The 17,167-nt window shown below is 17.6% G+C and overlaps 5 protein-coding genes across 5 annotated transcripts; 3 read left to right on the plus strand and 2 right to left on the minus strand.

The window, feature by feature from the left end:
- Positions 1-2,259: 2,259 nt before the first annotated feature.
- Positions 2,260-3,506, plus strand: PGAL8A_00284100 (actin II, putative; the record flags this gene model as incomplete). The annotated part of the gene is made up of 2 exons (XM_028671839.1): positions 2,260-2,707; positions 2,824-3,506. The coding sequence occupies 2 exons, from the start codon at positions 2,260-2,262 to the stop codon at positions 3,504-3,506; spliced, it is 1,131 nt and encodes a 376-aa protein (XP_028528452.1).
- Positions 3,507-4,750: 1,244 nt separating this feature from the next.
- On the minus strand, positions 4,751-6,040 carry PGAL8A_00284200 (deoxyhypusine synthase, putative; the record flags this gene model as incomplete). The annotated part of the gene is made up of 1 exon (XM_028671840.1): positions 4,751-6,040. One exon carries the CDS (start codon positions 6,038-6,040, stop codon positions 4,751-4,753), a length of 1,290 nt encoding a protein of 429 aa, XP_028528453.1.
- A 997-nt stretch (positions 6,041-7,037) lies between these two features.
- Positions 7,038-10,400, plus strand: PGAL8A_00284300 (AAA family ATPase, putative; the record flags this gene model as incomplete). Its single annotated transcript, XM_028671841.1, has 1 exon — positions 7,038-10,400. The coding sequence occupies one exon, from the start codon at positions 7,038-7,040 to the stop codon at positions 10,398-10,400; it is 3,363 nt and encodes a 1,120-aa protein (XP_028528454.1).
- Positions 10,401-10,832: 432 nt separating this feature from the next.
- On the minus strand, positions 10,833-12,479 carry PGAL8A_00284400 (glycylpeptide N-tetradecanoyltransferase, putative; the record flags this gene model as incomplete). Its single annotated transcript, XM_028671842.1, has 4 exons — positions 10,833-11,879; positions 12,068-12,115; positions 12,202-12,333; positions 12,465-12,479. The coding sequence occupies 4 exons, from the start codon at positions 12,477-12,479 to the stop codon at positions 10,833-10,835; spliced, it is 1,242 nt and encodes a 413-aa protein (XP_028528455.1).
- A 1,698-nt stretch (positions 12,480-14,177) lies between these two features.
- Positions 14,178-16,163, plus strand: PGAL8A_00284500 (ubiquitin-conjugating enzyme, putative; the record flags this gene model as incomplete). Its single annotated transcript, XM_028671844.1, has 7 exons — positions 14,178-14,225; positions 14,549-14,598; positions 14,779-14,848; positions 14,977-15,030; positions 15,138-15,187; positions 15,335-15,711; positions 15,907-16,163. The coding sequence occupies 7 exons, from the start codon at positions 14,178-14,180 to the stop codon at positions 16,161-16,163; spliced, it is 906 nt and encodes a 301-aa protein (XP_028528456.1).
- Between the last annotated feature and the right edge of the window lie 1,004 nt (positions 16,164-17,167).

Below are 17,167 nucleotides of genomic sequence, written 5' to 3' on the forward strand. Positions count from 1 at the left end.
TTAAATTTTTTTTTTTTTTTTTTTTTTTTTTTTTTTTTTTGCCTTCATATAATTACATATATATATTTATATATATAAAAGTGCTTTATGTATAAAAAGAGAGATAAAAATTTACATTCTTTTTTATGCATATTAGTATTTTTTAAAAATTAAAATTTTAAAATATATTATTTTTTCTAACAAAATACAAATACAACAAAAAAAAGATATTCATTCAAGTAGTTGAGTAATGTATTTTCAAATTTATTAAACATTAATTTTTTAAAAATTTATATGTTAATAAAACAAAAAATTGAATATTTACGAATTTGCAATTACTTTTACTAAAGTAATGTATTAAAATATTCAAAGTAATTTAACAAAAACTTTTTGAAAGTGTCTTTATTGCTTATAAAAAATTTGATTAATATTACTTTAATAATTGTGTTTTTTTTTTTTTTTTTTATTAATTTAAAATTTCTTCATAATGCAATGGGATCTTTTTTAAAATAAACTGTTATTTTCTGTATATTTTTTTTTTTTCTTATTTCTTATTCTTTAAAAAGCTTACAAAAACTTTCAAATTTATGAAAAACATTAATATTTTTACTTAATATCAATTTCAACTTAAAAACATTTAAAAAAAAATATTTAAACCATTTTATATATGAAAAAATTTTAGAAAATATTTAAAATAAAAAAATAATTTATGCTTAAAACCAAAAGTATAAAAACAATCTATAAGAGAGATATAAGCTAAAAATTAATGTAGAATAAATGATAAAATAAAAAAAAAAAAAAGTTATAGACAAAAAATATATTAAAACTACAAAATAGTATAAGGTAAAGCTGTTATTATTGATTAAAAGAAATATGTTTATCTAATATTTTTGTATATTAAAAGGAAATTAAAATAATATAAAATATATATTTTGTAGGTATATAAAATAAATAAAATGATATATTAATTCCAGTAGAATTAAAAAAATTTTATTTTTTTATTCTTTTTTTAGAGTAATGTTATTACTTTATTATTCATTATGTGCACTAATTGTAAGGGAAATGATATATATATATAAATATATAAATTTTTTAGAAAAAAATTATTAATATTAAATTTGTAATTTTGTCTTATTTTAATTTTTTTTTTTTTTTTTTTTTTTTGTAGTGTTAATAAATTTTGAACTTTATATATGATTCTTATTAGAAAAATTGAATTAAATATACTTATAGGATTCATTATATCTTCAATTACACATATTTCTAATATTAATATTACTTGAAATCATATATTGTTATTATTTTTTTTTTTTTTAAAAATATATTTTATTTTATTTAATACATTTTATTTTAAGAAATATTGTTTTTATTAATATATCTATTTTTACACATTTATATATTAGTACTTTTTATGGGTACTTTTTCTTTTTTTTATTTTTTCATATTTTTATTATTTTTTTATAAAGTTTACTTTTATTTATTTTAATAATTATTTAATTTTATTTTCTTTTTTTTATAATAAAAATTACTAAAAAATTTTAAAAGATACAATATTATTTTTTTTATAAAAAAAAGAATGTTTTAAGTTACGTAAAAACATCATACATATATTTTCATGCTTGAAGAAATATTGATACATTATTTTTTCTTTTTACTAAATAAAAATAAAATTTAAAATGGTTTTGTAAAAAAAAAAATAATTATCATATTTTTTATTATAAATATTTTTTTAAATTATTTTGGGTTCTATAAAAAATCTATTGTTTTTATTTATATCTTGAATTTGTTAATGACATTTTTTTTAAATTTATAAACTTAATAGCAAACATGTATAAAATAAAAAAAAAAATTGACGTCGTTCTTTAATTTATTTTTTTATTAATATAGGATTTCATTGCCATATTTATTTTTAGATTTTTTAAAGATATATATAAAACAAAAAGAAAAAAATAAACATAATATAAATTAAAACCTTTGATCTTTAAAGTATGAAACAAAATTATTAGAACTTAATGATTATTTTTGTATATATATATATATATATATATAATTTAATATATTTTACTTTTATGTTTATAGGAAAATATATCAAGTATAAAAATAAAGTACTTAGTAATCCCTTATATAAAAAAAAAAAGAAAAATAAGGTATCATTTATTTTAATGTTTTTTCGTTAATATTAAGTTGTAATAGTTCTAGTTTTAAAGATAAGAATATAAAGAAAAAAAAAAAAAAAAAAAATTAATTATATAAATATTTTTTTTTATTTATTTTTTAAAGATGTCAGAAGAATCTATAGCTTTAGTAGTTGATAATGGTAGTGGAATGGTAAAGTCTGGTTTAGCAGGTGATGATGCACCTAAATGTGTTTTCCCTTCAATTGTAGGTAGACCTAAAATGCCTAACATTATGATAGGAATGGAGCAAAAAGAATGTTATGTTGGCGATGAAGCACAAAATAAAAGGGGTATATTAACCCTAAAATATCCTATAGAACATGGTATTGTAACAAATTGGGATGACATGGAAAAAATATGGCATCATACTTTCTATAATGAATTAAGAGTATCCCCTGATGAACACCCAGTTTTATTAACTGAAGCTCCATTAAACCCTAAAACAAATAGAGAAAGAATGACTCAAATTATGTTTGAAACATTTGAAGTTCCAGCTATGTATGTTAGTATACAAGCTATTTTGTCATTATATGCTTCTGGAAGAACAACAGGTTAAAACTATTAGAAAAAAAATATATTATAAAAATAAACAAGTATTATTAATAAGTCTATTTAAAAGAATTATTTTTATTATTTTTTATTTTATTTTATTTTTTTTTTTTTATAGGTATTGTTCTCGATAGTGGAGATGGAGTAAGTCATACTGTTCCCATTTATGAAGGATATGTATTACCACATGCTATTAATAGAATAGATATGGCTGGAAGAGATTTGACTTATCATATGATGAAATTATTTACAGAAAGAGGACATACATTTACAACAACTGCAGAAAGAGAAATCGTACGAGATATAAAAGAAAAACTATGTTATATTGCTTTGGATTATGATGAAGAATTAAAGAAATCAGAAGAACATTCAGATGAGATAGAAGAAATTTATGAATTACCAGATGGAAATCTAATAACTGTAGGTAGTGAAAGATTCCGATGCCCAGAAGCATTATTTAATCCCTCATTAATTGGAAGAGAATGTCCAGGTATACATATCACAGCATATCAAAGCATAATGAAGTGTGATATTGATATAAGAAAAGATTTGTATAATAATATAGTATTAAGTGGTGGTACGACTATGTATAATAATATAGGAGAACGATTAACTAAAGAAATGACTAATTTGGCTCCTTCATCAATGAAAATTAAAGTTATTGCACCACCTGAAAGGAAATATTCAGTATGGATAGGAGGATCTATTTTATCTTCTCTTTCTACTTTTCAACAAATGTGGATAACAAAAGAGGAATATGAAGAATCAGGACCAAGTATTGTTCATAGAAAATGTTTTTAAAAAAAAAAAAAAAAAATATATAATAAATAAAATAAAATAAATAATAATTTCTATAATAGTTTTTAATATTTCATTTAAATGTCATAATTTTTTAAATTTTATAACATATACATATTTTTATATATATATATATAGTTAAATGTTTCTTATGGATTTGAAAATTTTAATTAATATTATTTTATTATTATTATTTTATTTTATTTTTTTTTATTACATAAGTATATTTCTTTATATATTTTAGTCTTTAATCTTTATCATTTGAATTTTTATATTTTATCTATATTTTGGCATTTATGAAGCACATTTGTTTAAATTCTATATTTTTGGTAATTTATTAAATGAATTTGTTTTATAACACAAAATGTTTAAAAAACAATTTGTTTTTTTTTTTTTTTTTTTTCTTTAAAATAATTTCATGTAATTATATATATTGCCTTTTATGGATGAAAATAAAAAAGTGTACATAAAATTACACATATTTAATGTACAGTGAGTTTACTCCTTTTTTTTTTTTTTTTATACTTATAATTTTTGCACATCATTTTATATATTCAATGTTTTTTAAAGTAAATTAATACTTGATAATCATTTATTTGTATATTCAAACATATAACAAACAATAATAATAAACTCACAAAGAATAATATAATAAATATATTATGAACAAATAATTAATTTCTATTTATAAAAAAGAAAAAGGAAAATTTTTTAATGGAGTAATATATGGTATTACAAATTGATAATTACAAAATAATTATTTTTCAAATTTATTTTAAAATTAGTTTGTCTTGATAAAATATAATTTTTTTTTTTTTTTTTTATTATATATAATACCAAACATTATTACATTCTACACTTTTCGAAAATAAAAAACAAAACAAAAGATTAAAAAAAATTGTAAACTTGAATTACTGTGCAGTTTAAAATGAATCAAAAAAAAAAAAAAAAAAAAAAAAAAAAAAAAAAAACATTTATTTTTTTATTTCTTGTATTTAAGTTACAAAGAATCTCATAATTATGGAAAATATTAATATTAGAATAAAAAGAAAAAATAAATTTAATATGTTTTATTTCATTTTCTTATTAATTTTCAAAAATATTTCTTTAAAAGGAATAAACTTTTTTTTTTGTTCTGTTATTCAAATACTTTTTTAATTCACAAAAATTTTTAAGTTTTAAAGACACATGATATAGTAAACTTACATTTTACCTCTCTTCATTTTATGAATATATTGTAAAATTTTTCATTCTTTTATTTCAGTATTTCTTTTTTTTTTATTTTGGCTATATAAATAAAAAGTATTAAGAACCATTAATGGAAATAAAATTGTGGCATCACCAAAAACCTTAACATGATTATTTTTGTTTCCTGATTTAATTTTTCCCCATGATAATGCTTCAGTTGTATTAGCTCCACTATCACTTCCATCATATTCATTAGCAGTGTTAACATAGACAGCATAATCTGCTCCATTTCTCATTAAATTTGCATTGCATACATGATGTTTTGGTAATCCTCCACCTAGTATTATAATTCCTGATTTTCTACAATTTAATGCAAGAGAATTTATTTTTTTAATATCTTTTATTATATCTAAAATTAAATTATTTTTTATTTTTTTTCCATAATTGTGAAAAAATAAATTATCTCCTAAGGATCCATCAGTTAAACCAGGGCAAAATACAGGTATGTTATTTTTATAACACCAATATATTAAAGAACTTTCATCATTAATTTCTTTACCTAGCCTATTTATAAATTCTGAAGGACTTAAATAAAAAAGATCTGACTCTTCATCAGAATCAGATTCATTTTGATCACAATTACTTTTTTTTTCATTTTCTTTTTTTTCTTCTCTTTTTTTTCTTTTTTCTAATTTTTTTAGAAATATTTCTTCATTTTTTTCATTTTGTTCATCTAACATTTTATTTAATAGTGGTTGAAGCCAATCTTCAAATTTGCAATAGTTTTCATTTGGTACAATTAAATTACCTATTCTATTCCATCCTTTTTTTCGTAATTTCTTTCCATTCAAACTAAAATCTCCTAAATATGTATTAGAGAAACATTTTATAATATCTTCTTCTATACCTCCAGCAGTGGTTACAATAACATCTACAAATCTATTTTTAGCTAAATATACAAATATTTCTCGTAAACCACTAGATATCATATTAGATGTAAAAGATAGCCATATCATACATTTTTTTTTATTTCCATTGTTATCATTTATTTCATTTTTTCCATTGTTATCAATGTATTTAAGATGTATCATTTTATTTATCTCATCTATACCTATACCTAAATTTGTTGCTTGAAATCCCATGTATTTATAATGGTTAATAAATTCATGTATATTTATTTCTTTGTCGAAATTTATTCCTTTTACAACATCTATGTTATCAGGTATTTTTGTAGATTTAACAAAAACTGATGACATAGCATCACTTATAGAATTTTTTTCATCAGTACTTTCATCGTTATCACTTTCACTTTTTATTTTATTTATTTCTTTAAACGTAGTTTTATACATATTTTAATACAATCTAAAATATATATTCAGTTATTTTTTTCTATAAAAAATTAATGTTATTTATTTTTCAACTTTTATATTTCTTTTAAGAAAAATTCTCTATTTTTTTTTTTTTTTTATTAATCTTACATAATTATATAACTAATTTTTTAGATCTTATATTTAGTAAATAAAAAAAAAAATATAAAAAAAAAAAAAAAAAAAGCATATAAAAAAAAAACTATATATATATATTTATAATATATTCTAAAATAATGGTTTATAGACTTCTTTTATGAAGAATTACTAAAGCAACATTTAAAATGGATTAACCGTTTTATTTAGTTTCATTCCTTTATTTTCAAATTTTATTTTTTTTATTTTTTCATGATATAATTTTTTTTTTTTTTCTTAATCTTTAAAATAATTTTAAATTATTATTTTATATGTTAAATTTTTTTGAATACCATTGCCATTAATGTATTTTTTTAGTTTATTGTCACAAAAAATACTTTTCAATAAAAAAAGTTTATAAGATTTTTCAGCCCAATAACTATATTTACTTTTGAGAATCCATAATTTTTCACTTTTATTTATTTTTTGCACTATTTTGATATATTCTGAATTTTTTTTGGTTTTTTTTTTTTTTTTTTTTCCTTTTTTTTTTTTTTTTTTTTTAATAATTTTTTTTAAAAGTTCATTTTTAGAAGAATTTTACTTATCCAGATTTTTTTTTTTTTTTTTTTTTCTTAATACTAATAGGTAAACATATATATGTTTTATAATATATATATATAAAGCTTATAATATGTTTAAATATATAAGTCTATATGTTATCAGTACTTATGTACCTATTATTTAAAATTACGACTTCTTATTCCATGTTAATACAATTTTATGTATATCCTTTGGGAAATTATAAATATGTTTTATAAATGTTTATAAACATACGAAACAAAATAAGAATAAAATTTAATAAATAATCTTGAATTATAAAGATATTACATGTATTGTTATAATGTATATTAAATTTTATCTTTACGATGATGAAGAAGAAAAAGGAAATATAGCTAGTAACTTTAATATATATTGTTCTAATGATTTATTAAAAGAATTAAAATTAAATATAGATGATAATGCAGTAATACGTCATAAATTAAAAGATAATGAAGATAAATCATTTTGTGTTTGTTGTTGTTTCAAGAATTACAATGAATTAAATTTAAAAAAAAAATTAGACTGTTATAGTGTTTATACTAATTCCTTTGTTTTAAAAAGTTTAAATGTTAATTTAAAAAATGAAAATAATAATGGAAAACCATATAATATAAAAGTAGAAATAATAAAAGCGGAAGTTTATGTTCCAATTAAAGAAATAAAATTAATTATAAAAGAAATATTTAATGAACCATATGAAAATTTAAAAGAATATTATATTGATTACACTAATGATATATTACAATCCTTTTGGAAAAATATAAAAAGTAAAAATATAGATAAATATATTAATCTTTCTTTATTAAATACCTGCTTATTTCAATGTAATGTTATTAAACTTTGTGTAATAGGTGTTCATACCTATTTATATGTTAAAGATGTAATATTTCAATTTAAAAATAAAAAAAGTAGCCAGAAGAATTCTCATTTGGATAACAATTTTTATGTACCTTATATAAATCAAAATACTAAAATTGTAATTGAAAAGATAGATGATAATGAAAATGAAGAAAGTGTTAGTGAACAAAAATATGATGAGAATGTAAAAGAAAATGAGAATCAAAAGGAAAATAAAAAGGAAAACATGAAAAATGGAAGAAAGGAAAAGATTAATATATCAGAATGTGAAAATAGAAAAAAAAATCAAATGAACAATTATTTAAAAAAAAAAGGTGTGAAAAGAAGGGGGTTAAAAAAAATAGGAGGATATAATAAAATTAAAGAAGATATTTATTATTATATATTACTTCCTTTAATATATAAAAATATTTATGATGAATTTAATATTGATATTAATAGAGGAATATTATTACATGGTCCACCAGGTTGTGGGAAGACATATATTGCTTTAGCAATAAAAGAAGAATTATTATTATTAAAAAAAAAAATAAATGATGTAAAATTAAAAAATAAAATAGATTTTTTTACAAATATAAAAAGTAAGTTGGATGATGAAAACGAAAAAAAAGCATTAAGTAAAGAAAAAAAGAGTTATGAAATAGATTATAATGATGACATAATTTTACCAGAAATGGAAATCTTAAAAAGTACTGATTTAATTGATAACAATAACAGTGGAGAAAAAATAAATGAGCTATTTTTAAGATGTTATAAAAGGTACAAAGAAGAAAAAAAGTGCTCTATTATATTTATTGATGAAATAGAAATATTATGTGAAAAAAGAGAAAATTGCAATATAAATTTGTATACATCTACTTTACTAAACAATATGGATGGTATTAAAAAACACACACACACTATTTTAATAGGAGCAACAAATTATATTAATCTAATTGATTTAGCTCTGAGAAGAAGTGGACGATTTGATAAAGATATTGAAATAAATATTCCTAATTTAAAAGATAGAATTTCTATATTTAAAAGTAAGTTAAGCAAAATTAATCATAATATAAGTTTTAAAAAAATAAAGGAAATAGCGGATTTATGTCAATCCTTTACGTGTGCAGATATTAATGCATTAATTAATGTATCAATGTTTATATATTTAAAGGAGAATAATATAATATCTCATAAAATTTTTAAAAAGTCTATAAAAAATTCTCAAATAGACGAAGGAAAAGGAAAGAAAATGCATACCACAAATAATAATGAAAAAGAACAAGTAAATCATTCAATAATAGATGAACATATAAAAAAAAATGATGATGAAAATAAATTTTCTAAATTATACATTAAACAAAAAAAAAAAACTAATTGTGAAGAATTGAGTATAGGAAATTCTGATAGTTTTACAATATTATCTAATGAAAATAAATATACATTAAGATATAAACATTTAATAAAAGGGTTAAAATATGTGAAACCTTCAGGAATGAAAGAATTATATGTGGATATTCCTAAAACTAGAATTAAAGATATAGGTGGTTATAAATTTGTTAAAAGATGTATTAAAGAGTGTTTAATATATCCAAAAAAATATGAACCAATTTATGAAAAATATAATATACTTAGTCCCAAAGGTATATTATTATATGGACCTCCGGGATGTTCTAAAACTTTATTTGCTAAAGCAATTGCTAGTGAAATTAATATGAATTTTATAAGTGTAAAAGGACCTGAAATATTTTCTAAGTATGTAGGAGAATCAGAAAAGACCATTAGAAATATTTTTAAGAAAGCTCGTGAAAATAATCCTTGCGTAATTTTTTTTGATGAAATTGATTCTATTGCTATGAATAGAAATATAAATCAAAATTTTGTTTCTAACAGAGTTTTATGTCAATTATTAAATGAAATTGATGGAATTTGTAATAGAATTGATGTTATTATTTTAGCTGCCACTAATAGACCTGATCTTATTGATCCTGCATTATTAAGACCTGGAAGATTTGATAGAATTATTTATGTCCCATTACCAAATTATTCATCAAGATTTTCTATCTTAAAAAAGACCTTAAAATTTTATAAAATTAATAATATGATCAATCAGAAAAAAGAGGTTTGCGATAATGATAATTTTTGTAAAAATATTAACATTAATGAAAATTCTAACATTGATCTCAATATTGAAAGCAAAATAGAAAAAATTAGTGAATATGATAATGTTGGTAAAAAAAAAATGAAAACTGATATTATTGACAATAGTGTAAATTATATATCTGAAAAAACCAAAATAGAAAAAAGAGAAAATGAAAATAATGAAATTAATAATGAAAAACACTATTTTGATATTGATGTAGACATTTACAATAATATTGATTTAAAAGATGATGAAAAACTCGATGTTGATTATAGAAAAAATATGGATGCTATGGAAAATTATAACAGTAATAATTCTCACAATTTAAATAAAAACAATGTGAAAAAAATAATAAAGAAAAGAAAAGAAAAAAAAAATAATAATAATAATAATAATTATGACAATAATTTTATAGAGTTATGTCATTTTTTAGCTAAAAACACAAAAAAATATAGTGGAGCTGAAATAGTAAATATTTGCAGAGAAGCATCAATATGCGCTTTAAGAGAAACTTTGAAAAAATACAAAAATGAAAACCATGAAAAAAAAGGATCTTTTAATAACATTGATTTTATCGGTTTAAGAAAGGAGCATTTTATAATGGTTTTAAAAAAAATTAAACCTCAAACAAGTGAAAAACTTATTAATTTCTATAAAAATTATAATGAACAAAAAAAATATTAAAATTCATAAAAAAAATTTTTTTTTTTTTTCTTATTAAAATTATTACATATATAATAATTTTTTTAAAAAATCACATGTAAAAAAGTATTTTTTTTTTTTTGTTTCAATAATTTATGATATTCAAAAAATTAAATTGGGTTCATTTTGACTGCTTCTTTAAAAATTTCAAGAAAAATACAAATATAATAATTGCTTTTATAATATTAAATTAAAATATTCATTCAAATATATCCTAAAAAGATTATATATCTTATTTATTAGAATCAGTAAGTTTCATCTTTGTAATTTTAACTTTTAAAAATAGTTTTCTTTTGTAAATTTTTATGTCGTATTTTTAACAATTGTTCTTATACATGTTTCTTGTCTTTTTTTTTTTTTTTTATATTTTACTTTCCTACATTTTTATATTTCTTCTATTATGTTTAAGACTTTTTACAATAAAACTATTCCAACATTCGAAGGGTCAAAAGATGCGCATTTCCAGTTGTACAAATAATATTTTAATGACCCATCTCCCTCTCCAAATTTTAAATCTTCAAAGATTGATTTATTATGCATAATTTCAAGAGCATTAAAAACATCAAAAGAATTTTTTTTTGCTAAATAAATTGCATCTTGCATTAGATTTTTTATAGAAGTAGTTGTTGCAATATTATAAAATGAATATGCTGCATTTAGTATATTATATTTTTCATTACCCAAAATTTGAGATGGTAAAGAATAAAATGAAATTAAATCTTTAATCTCTCCATTCTCCTCATTTACATAAGTATATATAACATTATCAATTGGTAAAAACCAATGAGCAATATCTTCTTTACTAAATACTGCATGTAATTTAAATTGTTCCAAGTAATTATTTAGTAAATTATGTAATCCATCAATATCCTTTTTTTTCATTTTTCTCAAATTCTTTAAATTTAAAGTATCATCTATTCTAAATAATTTGATTGCTCTACTCATAGTTAATCTAGAATTTAATGAAGAAAAACCAATTTCAATTAATTTTTTTACGTTTATAGATCTATGAAAATATCTTGCATCGCTTAATGGTTTAGGTAAATAAATGCCAGCTGTATATATTGCCTGCCATATATTTTCTAAATTTATTCTTCTAGTTATTTCCTTAATTAAAACAGGTGCTAATCTTTTTGAACGTAAGTTTTTATGAACACATAGAAAATTTACTTCAGCCATTTTTACTATTTTCTTATTTATACATATATCTATTGGAATTGCGCTTATAAAACCAATCAATTTATTTGCAGCATCATATTTTACTCCTATATGCCAATTCTTTAAGTAGTTTGGAGATGATAAAGCCCATAATAAAAACTCGGAAGAATAATTAAAGCGAAATATATTATCGTCATCCTCTACATAATTATCACTTAATAATTTAAAAATTTCACTTCTATCATTTTCATTTTTTATATCGCACACATACCATGAATAGCCATTAGGTAATTTGTATTCTTCCTAATAAAATAAGAAAAAAAAAATAAAAATGAAATATATATATATATATCTTTTAAAATAAAAAAAAAAAAATTATGCAAAATTTACTTTGAAGTTAAAATGGAAAAAAAATAAAATAAAATAAAATAAATATATAAAAAAACAATAAGATTAATAATATAAAATATTAAAAGTATTAAATATCTTACTTTTCGAACATCTTCTACCTTATTATTGGCTATAAATGGCTCATTTACCTAAAAAAAATTATGTATCATTTAAATATTTATATTAATATATGTTTATACTTTTATACATTTACACGTAATTATATTTAATATACTGTTTCATTAAACTCATCGTTTATTTTAGGAACAGGTTGGGTGTACCAAAACTTATAATCGTTTTTTATTTTATCTTTTGCTTTTTTTATTAATTCATATATATCATTTCCAGCCAATTCTTTCTGATTTTTCTAAAATAAAAAAGAAAAAAAAAAAGTAAGTCATGTTTTTTATAAACTATACATGTTTTTTTTAAATTTTTTCACTATTTGTAATTTTCATTTATAATTCTTCTTTTTTATTTAATATTTTTTTTTTGTACATTATCATCGTTCATTTTTATATATTTCCTAATTAATTTTATTTTATAAACTTTAAGTTTTTAGCAGTATTCTTGACATACAATGTTTAAAAAAAATAAGTATCCAAGTTAAATTAACCTATGGAATAACTAAAAATGCTAATTTTTAATTTTACAGAATAGAATTGTTTAAAAATAGAAAAAAAAAAAAAAAAAAATAATTATAATAAAATAAAATATATTGTAATTTGATGGTGTAAAAAAAAAAAAAAAAAAAAAATTATATTTTTTTATCTATTTATTTTTATAAATATATTTTATTTAAATACTTATATATTATTTCATAAATTGACTTTCTTTTTTCAATAAATAACCTTCCCATTTTTAATTTTTTTTTTTTTTTTTTTTTTTTTTTTTATGTATTTTATGTTGAAATATATTTTTTAATATATTTAAAAAGGAATATATTATAAGAATTTACATTTTTAATTTTGTATGTAATAAATATGTAAAAAAGAAGTCAAAATTAGTTCTATTAAAGAAAAGATATGTTATTTCTTTAAATGTTTAAGGTTTAAAGTTTATAAAATAACTTCTTTAACAAATCTTACTTGTTAAAAATTAATTTCCTGAATTTTCGGTAATTTTTTTTATTTAAAAATATAAAAATATTAAGATTATTTTTGTTAAAAGAGTAAAGTTTCAGGTTATTTAAAAATTGAAATAATTCAAAACTACATATAAAAGCATGTGTAAAATAAGAACATATTTAATTACAATTATTTTTTTTTTTTAAATTATACAACTTTGGATTTTATAATAAATACTACATTATTTTATATAACGTCTAACCAAAAATTAAAATTAAAGGAAAAAAAAAAAGATTATGAAAAAAATAATAATTTATCTCAACATTTATTTCAACATATTTTTATAAAAAACTAATACTAATATATATATAATAATTTTTTATATCAGTTAATTTATTTTCATTTATTATAAAATATTTATTTTTTCCTTTTCTTTTTTTTTTAAGTATTCCACCAATTACTGAAATACTTATTTTAGTATTTTTAATAAACCAGTTTTTCTTTATATTTATTATGTATTATTTTTATACTCTTAACTTTTTTTAAATATATTTTAAATAAATTAATTTTGTAATTTTGTAATTTTGTAATTTTATAATTTTGTAATTTTGTAATTTTATAATTTTGTAATTTTGTAATTTTTTTTTTTTTTTTTTCTTATTTCATTTTTTCTTTTTTTTTTTTTTTTTTTTTTTTTTTTTTTTATTTTTTTTTTTTTTTTTTTTTTTTTTTTTTTTTTTTTTTTTTTTTTTTTTTTATTTTATTATTGTCCAATTATTTTATAATAATTTTAATTTTTTATTTTTTTTGATCATGTATTTTTCTTTTAAAAAATTTAATAGTTTTTTTTAAACAAAAAAAAAAAAAAATTGATTCCATTTGATATTATTATGAATTACAATCGATTTTCATTTTATATTTTTGCTCTTTTTTTAATAATTATGATACATTTTTCCTTTTTAATAATATAACAAAAAAAAAAAAAAAAAATTGTGCATTTGTTTTTATTCAATTTGTTTAACATGAAGCTTTAAAATAAAAACAGATACAATAATTATTTAATTAAAGAAATAGAAAATAATTCTTATGTATAATTTTTTTTTAAAAAAAAAAACATTAAAAAATCTAGAATATTACAATTAAAATGACAACTTTAAAAGAATCCATATCAAATGTTCTTTCTGAATTGAATGTAAAAAAAAAAAAAAAATAAAAAAAATAGATAATAGAATAATAAAAAAAAATATTTGTGTTACATTAATTTTCAATTAAACGTTTATACATATATTTATATTAATGTAAAATATCAATAAATATTCAAAGAATTTAAAGATAAAATCTTTATTTTACCATATCTTTAAAAACATAATTTGTAAAAAACATATATATATATATATTTTTTATGAAATATTTTCTCAATTATATTTTTTTATAAAAAAGTTGTTAGTTCATTATTAATAGTATTTTTATATGTAATAAAAATTCATTAATCAAAGTTTCCTATTTTATTTTTAGTGTGATCAAAAGAAGGAAATTCTTAATGTTTTAGTTCATATTCTTAGAAAGTAAAAATTAGAAAATAAAAATATAACAAATATTTATATTAACAATATAAAAGAAGGATTATTATTATATTTTATTTTATATATATTTTCCTAAATAATTTTTACACATATATATATATATATATATATATATATATATATATATATATATATATATATATATATATTCTTTTTATTTAGAATAATTGAAAATCCTTCTAGAGCAAAATTTAGATCATTAAAAAAAGATAATAAAACTTTTATAAATAAAGTAGAAATAAAATTTATTTAAAATATCTTTTTCATTGTTTTAAAATATATATTTTTTTCTTTTTTTTTTTTTTTTCACTAAATCTTTTTTATCATATATCTATATTTTTTTTTTTATATTATTAATAGTTATTACATTTTAAAGGATCAGATAATATTTTAAGATCTCTTGGTTTTGAAGAAGTAAAAAAAAAAAAAAAAAACTATTTTCTTTTTTTTGAATACCAAAATTAAAATTTTTAAAAATAACATTACATGATTATTTTTACTCTTTATATATTTGCTTAAAGGATGAAGAGAAATGGTTTTTTCCTTTATCAAAGGATGATACATTATCAAGGTATACAAATAAAATATAATAATGGTAAACTATTTTTCTATAATTTATATAAATAGAGAAATTTTTTTTATTCAATTGAATTTTATACATATATATATTTCATTATTTAATATATGTTTACCATTTTTTTTTTTTTTTTTTTTATAGAAATTTAAAAGAAATTCAAAACTATATTAACGATAACTTATGTTTACTTTATAATAATAGTGAGTCACTTTTTGAAAAGAAAATATTAGATACTTGCAATGATTACAGAAATAATTTGAATGAAAATACTTACTCACAATTTAATGATAATGATAAAATATTAAAAAATAATCTAGATGGATTGAAATTGGAAGGTTTATCAAAAAGAAGGTTAGAAAAAGAAAAAATGGAATTATTAAATGAAAAAGAAAATACAATTCAATTAATAAGAGAATATTCAGATAAATGGATAATTCAAATAAAGGGTGCTGAAAATACCTTGTATTCCAATGAAACATTTAAAATACAATTTAAATTTACTGACAAATATCCTATAGGTATTTTATTAAAATAAGAAAAAAAAAAAATATAATTACTTTTCAATTTTTTATTTCAATAAATTTCAAGAAAAATTTATTTAATTTTTAATGTGCTTATGTGTAATATTATTAATAAAACTTTATATGCATATATTTATATGTGCATATTTTATTATATTTTATTAAAAATATGATACATTATTTATATTTTAGAAAGTCCAGAAGTTATATTTATTGGTGAACCTCCTATTCATCCTCATATTTACAGTAATGGTCATATTTGTTTATCTATTTTATATGATCATTGGTCACCTGTTTTATCAGTAAATGCTATATGTTTATCAATTATTTCTATGTTATCTAGTTGCAAAAAAAAAAGAAAACCAATTGATGATATTTTATATTGTTCTGCTGGTGGTAAAGTTTCTCCAAAAAATATGAAATGGATGTTTCATGATGATAAAATATAATGCTTTTTTTTTTCTTTTTTTTTTTTTTTTTTTAATATACTTTAAAAAATAAAAATTTCCTTTTTATTTGATCTATTTTTTTAGTACAGAAGTTTATATTCATTATTATTATTCTTATTTTGAGAAATATAAAAAAAAAAATAAAATTTGATTTACTAAGTTATATATATATCTGTTATATTGCACATATATTTTTTTTTCAATTTTATTTAGAAAATTTTTATTTTTTATTATCATCTTTTTTCTTTTTATTAAGAATATTTATTAAAATGTAATGCTTTTTTTTTTCATTTTTATTAAAAACCTTTTTATTAATCATAAAAAAATTTAACATATTTGCTTTAATGTCACGAAAATGTTTTTCATTATTTATTATTAACACATTATTATCATTTGATATGCATTATGGATTAATTTAATTTTATTTTATTTTATTTTTTTTTTTTTTTATGATTAACTTAATTTTTTGTGAAATTAAAACTATAATGCTAGAACTAAAGTTATTCAAAATACACTTTAAAATGATAATGTTTATTTTTTATATTTTTAATATTAGTTTTCTCATAATATTTATACATTTTATATAAGACATTTATATTAACATTACTAAAACTAATAGTACTATGAAATTTTTTTTATATATCATAATTATTTAAATATTATTACTATTTTTGAAGGTTGTAGATATTCACAACTTTCTAGAAAACATAGACTAAGTCAAATTTTGATTAAAGTTTATTTATTTTTTAATAATAAATTTTTATATAAATATGCGTATTTAAGAAATATAATAAAAAATATTGAATGATAATAATTTTATATATCTTTACAATTAGCTAAAACAATAAACTTAGGTAGATATTTTATTATATTTAAAAAAAAAAATAAAATAAAGCATTATATATATATGACTTCTAAGCACAATGCATTTTATTAATCATTATTTATTAAAAAGACAAAAATAAACGTTTTTTTTTTTTTTTTTTTTTTTTTTTTTTTTTTTT

The sequence above is a fragment of the Plasmodium gallinaceum genome, assembly GCF_900005855.1.
Source record: "Plasmodium gallinaceum strain 8A genome assembly, contig: PGAL8A_v1_87, whole genome shotgun sequence".
Classification (NCBI taxonomy): Eukaryota; Apicomplexa; class Aconoidasida; order Haemosporida; family Plasmodiidae; genus Plasmodium; species Plasmodium gallinaceum.